Source organism: Palaemon carinicauda, chromosome 11 (genome assembly GCF_036898095.1).
Source record: "Palaemon carinicauda isolate YSFRI2023 chromosome 11, ASM3689809v2, whole genome shotgun sequence".
In the NCBI taxonomy this organism is placed as follows: domain Eukaryota; kingdom Metazoa; phylum Arthropoda; class Malacostraca; order Decapoda; family Palaemonidae; genus Palaemon; species Palaemon carinicauda.
The window spans coordinates 125,682,396-125,695,761 of NC_090735.1; the positions used below are offsets into that span (position 1 = coordinate 125,682,396).

Consider the following 13,366-nt stretch of genomic DNA (forward strand, 5'->3'; position numbering starts at 1 on the left):
TGTCTTAACATCTTGATGGTATTTGGGCAGATGGGAAGAAACAAAAAGGTATAACTTGACTCTATGTGCTATATGATTAGACAATCTGCATTTGGTATTTATTTAGGAAAGTGGGGATTCAGTTTTGGTAGAAGCTCCCCCAGTGTGAAAGGACAGGGTAGCCTATGTTCGGCTGGTTTTAGGGTTTATTAGGGACAGCCCGGATTAAGATTTTCTGCATTTTCATCTCTTTAGAAAATACTCAAAGCATTTTCCTCATTTGAATAGTATTAATGTTGTATCTTAACCCAACTGATCCTAGGTTGTAGTATTTTACCTTCCCATTTGAGATGGTATGGATTAGTAACCCAGGACCTAACCTGGCTTAAGGCACTTTTGATATCCTGTTAATATTAATTTGAAGAGCATAGGGGACACTTTTGAAGTCCTGTTAATATTTTAAATAAGGGGAGGATTTTGCATTTTATCATGACTTTCCTCGATCAGAATTATATGAAAAAACATGATAAACTCTTATGAAAATTTAACTTACCAAAGTATTTATTGATGTGTGATGTTAGTCAGGGAATTTTTTTCTTGATATAAGTTATAAAGAATTCTGCAGTGTCACAAGGACACTATGATTCCTGATTAGATTCTGTTTATTTAATGATGCAATAAGCCCTTGAACAGGTTAGTATGCCAAACCTTGTTCAATACAAGCAATAAGAACGCAGGACTTGATGTGTACACTTGATCTCAAGGATACACACTTCAACATCCCAATCCATCGGTCTTCGATGAAGTATCTAAGATTCATGCTAAACCAAAAGGAATACCAGTTCAAGCAGCTGTGATTTGGTCTTTCCACAGCACCCCAAGTGTTCACGAGTGTGTTCCCCTTGTCATCATGGGCTCACAGAAACGGCATTTGTCTCCTAAGATACCTGAATGACTGGCTGATTCTAGTAGACTCGGTGGCGACCCTTCCTCGCCACTGAGACGAGCTTCTGAGGTTTTCGCAAGATCTGGAGATCATGGTAAATCCCTAGAAGTCTCGACTGCTCCCCTCGCAAAATCTGGTATACCTAGGCATACTGATAGACACTAAATGGCACAAAGCTTTTCCATCAGACCAAAGGATTCAGAGGCCGAGGAAGGTAGCACAGCCCTTCCTCAGATAAGAAGAGCTCCCAGCCCAGAGCTAGTTGCATCTGCTCGGCCATCTATCTTTTCTGCCCCGCCTCAGGATGGGAACCCTCCAGTAACATCTCAAATCCCAGTGTAATCAGTCCACCGATTCTTGGGATCTAGTTTGCATAGGACAAGAGGTACAGATGTATCTCAGATGGTGGCTAGCAGACAAGGAGAGGGGGTCATTCTTCTCGTTCCTCCCCCTGATTTGATGCTCTTTTTAGATGCGGGAAAAGAAGGGTGGCGGGCTCACATCCTGTACCACTCCAACTCCGGCTAATGGTCCGAATCAGAAAGGTATCAGCATATAAATCTCTTGGAGAGAGGTTATCCTTCCTCACCCTATTGATAAGCAACTATACTACGGTAGTAGCTTACCTAAACAAGCAAGGCGGTACGTTTTCACAGCCGCTGTGCCATCTAGCAGTAGAGGTACTCAGATGGACAGAAGACAACTTGGTAACCTTATCTGCTCATTTCATTCCAGGCAAACAGATTGTGCTCGCAGACAATCTGAGCAGAATGATTTGGATAGTGGGCTCCTAGTGGCCTTTGAATCATCTAGTAGCCAACAAAGTCCTGACTTTGTGGGGTTCCCCGACCGTGGACTTGTTTAACATGCCCCTGAAATTCAGGCTCTCACTGTATTGTTCCCCAGTCCTGGATCCCCAGGCGCTTTGGCAAGATGCATCCCAACAACTTGTTACCCTCGTTCTGTCTGATAAGAAAAGTCCTCAATCAGGTAAGAATAAGCAGGAAATTATCAATAACCCTAATAGCTCCGCTATGTCATCAAGCAGAGTGGTTTCTGGACCTTCTGCAACTCCTCATGGACATTCTGTGGGAGGTCCCTCCACGTCACGACCTGCTCAAATTGCTACATGCCAACATCTTCCACAAAGCCATAGCTTCGGTTCAACTTCACGCCTGGAGACTGTCCAGCACTTCCCTACACAGAGGCTTTTCGCAACGAGTTGCGTAAAGAATGGCTAGACACCTCAGATGCTCTTCAGCATCATTCTACCAGGCGAAGTGGTTTATTTTCTGTGTTGGTGGCGTGGAAATGTATCACTCCCCTTTATGCCTCTATTCCAACAATATTGGAGTTCCTTTTACACCTTCGGGAAGGAATGCTTCTCTTGGTTTCGGCAGTCAAAGGCTACCACTCAGCCTTGAATCCCACCTTTAAACTTAAAGGAGTAGTTATTTCCTCCTTGTTGGAACTTTCCTTACTCATACGGAGTTATGAGATTACTGGTGCATAGTTGGAAGATAGACCACCTCCTTGGTACGTGGTTCAGGTCATTCAATCTCTGAAGGGTCCCCCCCTCTTTGAACCATTACGCCAGGCAACAGATCGCCACCTTACATGGAAGACGGTATTCCTACTCACTTTGGCTTCGACCAAAATAGTCCGTTAGCTGCATGGTCTCCCACTCAAGATGAGGGAAAGTAATGCTCGGCTGCATCCCTGGGTTCATTGCCACAACTAAGAATCCTGGTGTGCTGGATTCTGGATTCGGCCCATTACGGATAGAGAGTCTACGTTCGGTAACCGTAGATCCAGACCAACTGGTACTTTGCCCAGTTAGGAATCTGAGGTGTTAACTTAAAAGAACAGCAACAGCCCCCGTGTGTCAGCACTGTTTGTCAGCACGGGGAAGGTCAAGAGGACTGTCACGAGGAATACTGTACAATCTCTTCTGGGATCTGTAAGGTCATTGAGTTTGTTCTCAATCCAGACCCTCCTCCTCAAAAATGACCCAGAGCTGATGATGTCAGGGGCATTGCAATGTCCCTGGCATTCAAGAAAACCTAATCTGTGGTGCAGTTATTGCGGCGTTTGGAAGCGTCAAACGACCTTCACCGCTCACTACCTGCGAGACGTAATCCACAGGAACATAGATATGTTCTCTATTGGTCCTGTGGTGGCTGCACAACAAGTGGTCTAAAACACCTCAAGCTCCTTGATGGACAAGTAGCAGAGGGTTGAGGGTTAAGGTTACCCATGGTTAGTCTGGGATGAATGAGTGAAGGATGAATGGCTTCCTTCTTCCTTTCACCCTCTCCCCACCAGGGAACTCAGCACCACGGTACTCAACACAGCTGACCTCGCCTCTCTGCAGGTAAGATTCATTTTACTTGTGTATCCTAAGTATAGAAATAATACTTGTTGCGCCTATCCTCATACAAAGTTTTGAATTGGCTTGTTCTCCATCGGAAACGCCTTACTAGCCATTACATCGGGTTTCAGACCATGTTCTTAGGTTAAAAATGGTTTGTTCCGTAACCGAAATACAAACCACGCTATTTACAAAGGGTTTACATTTAGCGCAGCTGAAATGACGAGCCAATAGTTTTTAACGAGGGTTAATTACCCCCGCGCTAGTTAGCGGGGGGTGGGGAAGGGTAGCTTGCTACCCCTCCCCCCTCCACACACCGGTGACTTGCTTCACTTCACTTTTGGCTCGGCGGTGATCAGACGTGTCTGTTCATCGCCTTCGTGACAGCCTTTAATTTTCTTCTTTTTCTTTACAGCTTGTGTGATTGGTTGGAAGTTGACCTTCAGTTATTTTCTTTTATTTAATATGCGGACATGCCCTGGAGTTGCCGGCCGTCCTTGTGGGACTTTCATGTCGGACGTGATTACGGATCCTCACACCCTCTGCCCTCAATGTCGGGGCCGACGGTGCGACCAGGATAACATGTGCCGTGAGTGCAGGGAGTGGTCTGCCTCCCAGTGGGAGAGGTTTGGCCGTCGGCGTAAGAAGAAGTCCAAGAGAGACCGTTCTCCTCCGGGGTTAGCCTTGAAGGAGGAAGGTTCTCGGGACTCTTCTTCCGCCGCCCAAACCTCCTCCGAAGCTCCCCCTCGTCCGCCTCCTAAGGAGAGTCGTCCGAGTGGGAGCGCAGGCCCTTGTTCTGTTTCCCTACCTTCGGTGGGGGGAGAAGGCGTCGCCTCCCATAGCGAGGCGGTTCCCCCTCCTCCTCCGGGGGAGGTTATTGATAATAATACTTTATCCAGTGATGATCTGTTGCAGATTTGGTCGTCCCTGGGGCTTAAGGGCTTGCCCTCCAGGGTCGCTCTTATTGACCTTGTCTCGTTGGGGGCCGCTGTTAAACAGTCGCCGGTAGTAGCGGAGGTAGACCCTCTGTCTATTGTCGACGTCGTGGTGACAGAGGCCTCCGACGTGGCTGGGCCTTCCGACGCAGGTGCTGTTGCTGGTGATGGTGCTCTAGGCTCTCCTCCTCCTTCCGTGCATCCTTCGAAGGGGGAAGTGAGTCCTTCGGTCTCGACTGCTGCCCAGCTTCCTTCTGAGGGAAGTGTTTTGAAGGAGACTCCCCTTCGGAGGACCGATGGTCCCGACGATCTCCCCCGAGGCCGCCTCCGCCGTAAGGCTCACCGCCCTCTACGCCACAAGGGCCTCCCTTCCCCTTACAGGGGGACTAAGAGGCGCCTTTTTGGGTCTTCGTCCTCCGGGAGGGACTCTCCTCGTCAGCCTCAACCGACTACTCCGCCCTCCTTGAACCTCTCTGCGGACCGCTCTCCATCTCCTGCCGGATCTTCGCCTTCTGGAGAACTCGTCACCCGACGGGCAACGGTCCCTTCGGGGCTAAGGGATTCTTCCCTTACGCGAGCAGGGCCAGCGCACAAGCGCTCTCCTGCTCGCCAGCGATCTCCTGCTCGTCGACGATCTCCTGCTCGCCAAGACTCTCCTGCTCGCCGACGCTCACCTGCTCGTCGGCTCTCTCCTGAGGTTCGCCCCCCTCGCCAGCGCTCTCCTGCTCGTCAGCTCTCTTCCGAGCGTCAGCGCTCATTTGAGGACCATCGCCCTGCGGTCTCTGACCACCCTTTAGTTCCTGCTGAACTCCCTGCTCACCATCCACCTGGTCCTGTGGCTACGCAACATCGTGCTGCGCGTGTGTCAGAAACACATGTTCGCCAACGCGCCAGCGATCTTCCCGTTCCTGCTCGTGAACCTATCCTCTCACAGGACACGCGTCGACCTTCTGCTCGCCAGCGATCACCAGCTCGCCAGCGATCACCTTCACATGCTGCCCGCCATCACACGAACCTGCATGATCGCCCGCTTACGCATGCTGCTCCTCATCGCAATACCCTGAACGATCGCCCTCCTGCGGATGCTGATCACCATCGCACAACCCTGCACGATCGCCCGCTTACGCATACTGCTCGCCATCGCACAACCCTGCACGATCGCCCGCTTTCGCATGCTGCTCCTCATCGCAATACCCTGAACGATCGCCCTCCTGCGGATGCTGATCACCATCGCACCCTTTCACGCGATCATTCACCTGCGCATGCTGCTCGCCATCGCACAACCCTGCACGATCGCCCGCTTACGCATGCTGCTCCTCATCGCACAACCCTGAACGATCGCCTTCCTGCGGATGCTGATCACCATCGCACCCTTTCACGCGATCATTCACCTGCGCATGCTGCTCGCCATCGCACAACCCTGAACGATCGCCCGCTTACGCATGCTGCTCCTCATCGCGCAACCCTGAACGACCGCCCTCTTGCGCGCAATCATTCACCTTCACATGCTGCTCGCCATCGCTTACCATCACGTGATCATTATCGCCAGCGATCTTCTTCACCTACGCGGCAGCACGATCCCTCGCCGTCGCGCCATCGCTTGCGTTCGTCGCCTCGGACACGTGTTCATTTACCTGCCCACCCTCACGCCCACTCGCCTGCGCGCCCGCGTGATCGCTCGCCTGCGCGCCCGCGCGACCGCTCGCCTGCGCGCCCGCGTGACCGCTCGCCTGCGCGCCCGCGCGACCGCTCGCCTGTGCGCCCGCGCGATCACCCGCGCAAACATTCGCCTTTGCGCGACCGTTCACCCTCGCGCGACCATAGTTCGCGGCGAATTCCACAGCCGGTGGTAGCAGCAGGGACGCGTGCTCCTAGACGGCACTCGGGATCACCTCCATCCAAGCACAGGTTGGTATTGCAGGACGAGGACAGGTCATTACAACATTCTTCCCCACCTTCTTTTCAGGCAGGTACCGTCGTGTCCACTCCAAAGGATCGCCCGATCCCTTTCACCTTAGCGAGGATTTCGGACTCTGTGTCCTTTGAGCAGCAGACTTGGTTTGGTCCGCTGGCACGGGCGTTAGTGAGGGTTATGAAACCAGCACTCGCCGGCCAGGGTAACAAACCAGCGGCTGTCTCTCCTACGCTGAAGAGAAAGAGAGGAGTGGACTTCGTGGTGACTTCCCCCAGGGCGAAGTTGGTTCCCAAGAGGTCGGTCTCGAGGGTCCCCTCTCCTGCACGAGTACTCTCTCCTTCTCCCGTGGACGAGGCCTTTCCGTCCTCAGGTGAGTCCAGTGGACCGGTAGTCTTCCCCCCGGCACCAGGGGGGGAGACTTCGCTTCAGGCAGGAGAATTGTCTCGTGAGGAAGGGGCCCCTCGAACCTCGTTGTTGGGATCCTGTATCCCTCCTAGGAGGGAGCCCAAGGATTCCAAGACCATCCCTAAATCCTCTGCAAGGATTCGACAGGAACCCATGACTACCCAGGGGAATGTCCACGTATCACCCCAGGAAGAGATTCCTGGGGCAGGAGACTTAGCTGCCAGCCCGCAGGGAGGAGAACAGCAAGAGTCCGAACATGCCTTCTGGCAGGTCCTAAGCCTGATAAGGCAACTTAACAGTCTTACGGATCCAGTCATCCCCCCCCGTGAAGGCAAAGACACAATTCTGGATGAAGTGTTCGACGTTCGGAAGGCCCCTAAGACCAGTGCAGCTCTGCCCTGGTCTCGGGGGCTGAAGAGTGCCAGAGCTAGGGCCAATGCTCAGCTCGCACTTCTTGCCTCCTCCAGTCGTTCCACTGCCGGGAACAACTCATCCCTCCTCCTCGCCTTCAGCAGAGGAGGTATTTCGAGATCCTGGGTGAGCACAACCTCGCTCTTCCGCTCCATCACTCTGTGGAGGAGCTGGCGAAGGGAGTTCCCTTGGAGAAACTCTCTGCCCGGCAGGTGTCGTTCTCGGCGGCAGAGATCCTTAACCACGAGAAGGTCGCTAAGTGTGCCATGCAGGCCACTTCGTGGCTGGACTTCTGGTTAGGATCTCTGGGCATCCTATTGCGATCTGAGGACTTGTCCAAGGAGACCAATAGGAAGGCCCTAGAGACCTTCTTGCTCTCGGGCACCCGCTCCATCGAGTTCTTGGCGCACCAGGTTACCACCCTGTGGGCCAACTCGGTGTTGAAGCGTCGCGATGCTGTGTCCGAGAGATTCCATCCGAAGGTCCCCGCCGTAGATGTGTGTAGGCTCCGACATGCCTCCCTCCTGGGGGAGAGCCTGTTTGAGCCTCAAGACTTGGAGCGAACGGCTGAGAGGTGGAGGAAATCCAGCACGGACTCCCTCCTCCACAGGGCCCTTACAACTCGGCCCTATAAGCCTCCAGCCCCGCCACAACAGCAGCAACAGCCTCGTAAGGCTCCAAAACAGGCACCGGCAGCTAAGAAAGTGGTGTCTAAGCCCCAGCCCTTTCCAGCCAAGGTCAAGAGGGGTGGTAAGTCCTCCAGGGGAGGCAAGACTTCTAGGGGTGGCGGCCGCGGCCGCAAGCCCTAGGGGTGGCAGTCCCCCTGCGTGTCCACCTGTGGGGGGATGCCTTCAGCGTTGCGTCCGCAGGTGGCAACATCTCGGGGCCGATGCTTGGACGATCTCGGTGATCGGCCAAGGTTATCGCGTCCCGTTCACGTCATCTCAACCTCCCCTGACAGCGAATCCAGTGTCGTTGAGCTCCTATGCCATGGGATCGGCAAAGCGGCTGGCCCTTCAGGCCGAAGTCAAGACCATGTTCGAGAAGGGTGCTCTCCAGGAGGTCGTGGACGGCTCTCCAGGCTTCTTCAGTCGACTCTTTCTTGTAAAGAAGGCTACTGGAGACTGGAGACCCGTCATCGATCTCTCGGCTCTGAACAGGTTTGTCAAACAAACCCGGTTCAGCATGGAGACAGCAGACACAGTCAGACTTGCGGTGAGACCACAAGACTTCATGTGTACACTGGATCTAAAGGATGCGTACTTCCAGATCCCAATCCATCCGTCTTCCAGGAAGTACCTGAGATTCTGCCTAGACAACAAGATCTACCAGTTCAAGGTGCTGTGTTTCGGTCTCTCCACAGCTCCTCAGGTGTTCACCAGAGTGTTCACCCTGATTTCGACTTGGGCGCACAGGAACGGCATTCGTCTCCTTCGTTACCTAGACGATTGGCTGATCCTAGCAGACTCGGAGTCGACCCTTCTTCGACACCGAGACAGGCTTCTAGATCTTTGCCAGGATCTGGGGATCGTGGTAAACCTCGAGAAGTCCTCTCTGCAGCCGTCCCAGCGACTGGTTTATCTAGGCATGCTAATAGACACCAATCTCCACAAAGCCTTTCCATCAGACGACCGGATAGCAAGGCTGAGGAGGGTGGCGGAACCTTTCCTCAGGCGAAAAGAACTCCCCGCCCAATCGTGGTTGCGTCTCTTGGGCCACCTATCCTCCCTGGCCCGTCTGGTTCCAAACAGCCGCCTCAGGATGAGATCCCTTCAATGGCGGCTCAAGTCCCGGTGGAATCAAGGATCCGATTCCCCGGACACTCTGATCCCAATGGGGTCTCTGGAACAGACGGACTTGCGGTGGTGGCTGGCCGACGAGAACCTGCGAAAGGGAGTGAGTCTTCTCGTCCTTCCCCCGGAATTGACTCTGTTTTCGGACGCGTCAAAAGAAGGGTGGGGGGCGCACGTTCTGAACCAGAGGGCCTCAGGCCTTTGGTCAGAATCAGAAAAGTGCCTACACATCAACCTGCTAGAATTGAAGGCCGTCTTTCTGGCCCTTCAACAGTTCCAACGGTTCCTGGCGGGTCACTCCGTGGTGGTGATGAGCGACAACACCACGGTAGTGGCTTATATCAACAAGCAGGGAGGCACTTTTTCGCAACAGCTATCCCATCTTGCAGTAGAGACTCTGAGGTGGACCGAAACCCACTCGATAACACTATCAGCTCGCTTCATTCCTGGCAAGAGGAATGTGCTCGCCGACAGTCTGAGCAGGGCTTCGCAGATAGTGAGTACCGAGTGGTCTTTGGATCCTCAGATAGCCAACAAAGTCCTGACTTTGTGGGGTTCCCCGACGGTGGACTTGTTCGCGACAGCCTTGAACTTCAAGCTGCCCCTGTACTGCTCACCAGTCCCGGACCCCAAGGCACTCTGGCAAGATGCTTTCCAGCAACGGTGGGACAACATCGACGTGTACGCCTTCCCACCATTCTGTCTGATGAGAAGGGTGCTCAACAGGACCAGACTATCGGTCAACTGTTCCATGACTCTAGTAGCTCCGCTATGGCATCACGCGGAATGGTTTCCGGACCTTCTGCAACTCCTGACGGAACTCCCAAGGGAGCTTCCTCCACGACACGAGCTTCTCAGACAACCCCACTCCGGTGTCCCTCACAGGGCCGTAGCCTCGCTTCGGCTTCACGCCTGGAGACTATCCAGCGTCTCCTCGCGGAGAGAGGCTTTTCGCAACAGGTTGCGGAGAGAATGTCTCGGCACCTGCGAAGGTCCTCTGAGGGAGTCTACCAAGCGAAGTGGAGAGTCTTTTGTGGTTGGTGTCGTGGAAGGGGTATCTCTCCACTCGATGCCACTATTCCAGCAATAGCGGACTTCCTTGTGTATCTGCGAGAAGAAATGCGCCTTTCTGTCTCGGCAGTCAAAGGCTATCGCTCAGCCTTAAGCTTGGCCTTCAGATTGAAGGGCGTGGATATTTCTTCATCGCTAGAACTCTCTTTACTCATACGTAGCTATGAGCTTACCTGCCCCCAGTCGGAAGTGAGACCCCCTCCTTGGAACGTGGTTCGAGTTCTCAGGTCTCTCAAGAGACCTCCCTTCGAGCCATTACGCCAGGCCTCCGATCGCCACCTGTCTTGGAAGACGGCTTTCCTACTCGCCTTGGCCTCGGCCAAGCGAGTTAGTGAACTTCATGGTCTCTCGTACGACATCGCCCATTCAAGGGGATGGGGGGAGGTAACGTTCAGGTTCGTCCCTGAGTTTGTGGCCAAGACTCAGAATCCTGGAGTGCCGGATCCTCGGTTCGACTCTTTCAGGATCGCGAGTCTCCGTTCTGTAACAAACGACCCAGACCAGCTGCTACTATGCCCAGTGAGGTGTCTGAGGTACTACTTGAAGAGAACGGCTGCAGTCCGTCCTCATGTGCGAGCTTTGTTTGTGAGCACAGGCAGGACAAAGAGGAGGGTCACAAGGAACACCATCTCTGCTTGGATTCGAAGGGTTATCCACCATGCCCTGAATCCTGACCCTCCTCCGTCACGTCGCCCTCGGGCCCACGATGTCAGGGGTATTGCTACATCCCTGGCCTTCAAGAGAAACTTCTCTGTGACGCAGGTACTTCAAGCGGGGGTCTGGAAGCGTCAAACGACCTTCACAGCCCACTACCTGCAAGACGTGACCCACAGGAGCCTCGATACGTTCTCTATCGGCCCTGTGGTGGCTGCACAACAGCTGGTCTAACCTCAGGCTCCTTTTTGGACAAGTAGCAGTAGGTTGAGGGCGTTGTTACCCGGTCTTAGTCTGTGTGAATGAAAGAGTATGTCTGACCCTTACTTCTTTCTTCATTCTCCCCTCTCTTGGGGAAGCAGCATCCTGGTCCTCGCATAGCTGACCTCGACCTCTGCAGGTAACCCATGCTTCTTTGTGCTCCTAGTATTAAGCTTAATACTGTTGCGTCTCCCATACCCTGACGAGGTGGTATGGGGAACGTCCTATCCTAGAATTCCTATCTGAAGGTCTCAAGGTCAACTTCATAGGACGAGTCACACTCTCCTCCTCACACTACTTATGTAGGCCACTCGTTCCTAGCGATGCTAGGAACCTGTGAGGTACAGGGGCTCCCTCTCTCTAGTGCTGCTCACTAAGGGATCGAGCCCCCGGGCAAGCCGAAGTCAGTAAGGCTGGGGACTTTCCACCCTTCCTAAGGGGTAAGTCACCCTTTGTAAATACTGTAGCGTGGTTTGTATTTCGGTTACGGAACAAATGACAAATTCGAAGATAATTTGTATTTTTCCTAACCATACAAACCTTAGCTATTTACACATATGTGCCCGCCATCCCTGACCCCCAAGTCAAGTCCTACCTCTAAGTGAAGTGAAGCAAGTCACCGGTGTGTGGAGGGGGGAGGGGTAGCAAGCTACCCTTCCCCACCCCCCGCTAACTAGCGCGGGGGTAATTAACCCTCGTTAAAAACTATTGGCTCGTCATTTCAGCTGCGCTAAAAGTAAACCCTTTGTAAATAGCTAAGGTTTGTATGGTTAGGAAAAATACAAATTATCTCCGAATTTGTCATCTTTCTTCGTCGCACATACAAGAGGATGGGGACGAATTGCATTCATCTTTGTCCCTGAGAGTGTAGCCAAGACAAAAAATTTGGCAGTTTCCGATCCTAGTTTCAGTTCTTTCCAGATTTCGAGTCTTCAGGAGGGAATGATTGATCCTGATCAACTGCTTTTGTGTCCTGTGAGATTTCTAAGGTTCTACTTAAAATGAACTCAAAAGAGCCCTCCCACAAATCAAGCATCTGTTTGTTTGCTTCAACAGTGTCAAGAAGAGGGTGACGAGGAACACCATCTCCACATGGATCAGGCAGGTTGTTGACTGTACCATCAATCCTTCCCCTCCTTGACAGCAAGGTGTACAACCCAGAGCTCACAACGTCAATGCCATAAGTTCATCCCTGACGTTCAAGAAGAACCTCCCTGTGATGCAGGTACTTCAAGCAGTGATGTGGAGGAAAGAAACTACCTTCATTGCCCATTACCTGCAAAACATGACATACAGGTCCTTAAATATATTTTTGAGAAAACCTGGGGTATCTGTACACCAAGTGGTTTAGCTACCTTAGCTCCTATCAGGACTATTAGAAATCATTTGAGGGCAGAGGTTAGGATGTTAGTCTTGGATGAATGACTGGCCTTTTCTTTTCTTCATCTTTTCCTCTCTTGGGACATAGCATCAGAACCTATGGGCTAGAACTCTTTTGACTGCAGGAAGCCCTATTTTTGCTTGTAGCTAGAATAGGCTATATTTTTCTTTGTATTCATGTTGCGTCCCCAATCTTCTTACGGGGAGGATCTGGGATGCCAGCGCTCGGTGTGTTTATTCACAAACCTGTAAACAGTACATACCGTATGACAATTACAATTACGTTTTTACGGTTATTTTCACTTGCGTGTACTGACAACCCACTCGTATTGACAGGCTACTGATTTATGAGGTGTCAGGATGCTCATCGTTTGCATTATCATGTTCAGATGCAGCGATCCTGGGTTAAAGTTTTCTGCCAGTTTAAGGGACTTCCACACTCAGATTGTAAATCTCCTTTGTAAAAATTGTAAGTTGTATTTCGTGTAGGAACAAATGACAAACTTTGTAGTAATTTGTATTTTTCCTAATGATACAAACCTGTAATTCTTCAAGTCCTGTTTGTGATCAAAGTGAAGAAGGTACGAGTGAGGGGGGGGGGTTGTCGGTGCTTCTCCTTGCTACCACTGGTAACGATCGTAATGGTTGTTGACGCCTCGTTAAAAGTGTTGAAAGTTTTATAGCCGTATGCCAGCTTGCGCTGATTTTTTCTATGTAAAGAACTACCAGGTTTGTATTGTTAGGAAAAATTCAATTTACTTCGAAATTTGTCATTTTAACTTCTGGTGTTATGGGATATTGTATGTTAATGCAAGTTATTTTTTGTCTTGATGCATTGTTACTTTCATATAAAAAACTTCATGCAGGTACACAAAGCATTTTCATCTTTATTATGCTTTTTAGTCACCATTTTTCTACCTGTAACTTTATCACTACTTATGGATGAGTAACTGAAGACCTGTACTTTAGATACACCTCATTATTACTATAAACTGTATAGCTTTACTGTATAAGAATAATCTTTAAATCCATCATGTAAATCTTGTATCTTTTCCCGACAGATGTCATCAGGTGAGGACCGCACACATCACTGGCTTCTAACGAGTCCTGGGCCAGGGGAAGGTGTCGAAGAGGAAGCTATGGTAGAAGGAGAACCAGCACCTGATGGTCACTATCCTCTTATGACCAATCCGTTTGATGAACAACTCGCTCTGAATTCTGGCGATGCAGTTGGTAGGTATCGAT

General features: G+C 51.6%; 1 protein-coding gene across 1 annotated transcript in view; it reads left to right on the top strand.

Moving 5' to 3' along the window:
• LOC137650185 (uncharacterized) overlaps positions 1-13,366 on the top strand; it is a 59,961-nt gene that overhangs the window by 4,748 nt on the left and 41,847 nt on the right. The window contains exon 2 of the mRNA XM_068383358.1: positions 13,183-13,354. Within this exon, the coding sequence (XP_068239459.1) occupies positions 13,183-13,354 (172 nt within the window). The remainder of the gene's footprint in view (positions 1-13,182; positions 13,355-13,366) is intronic.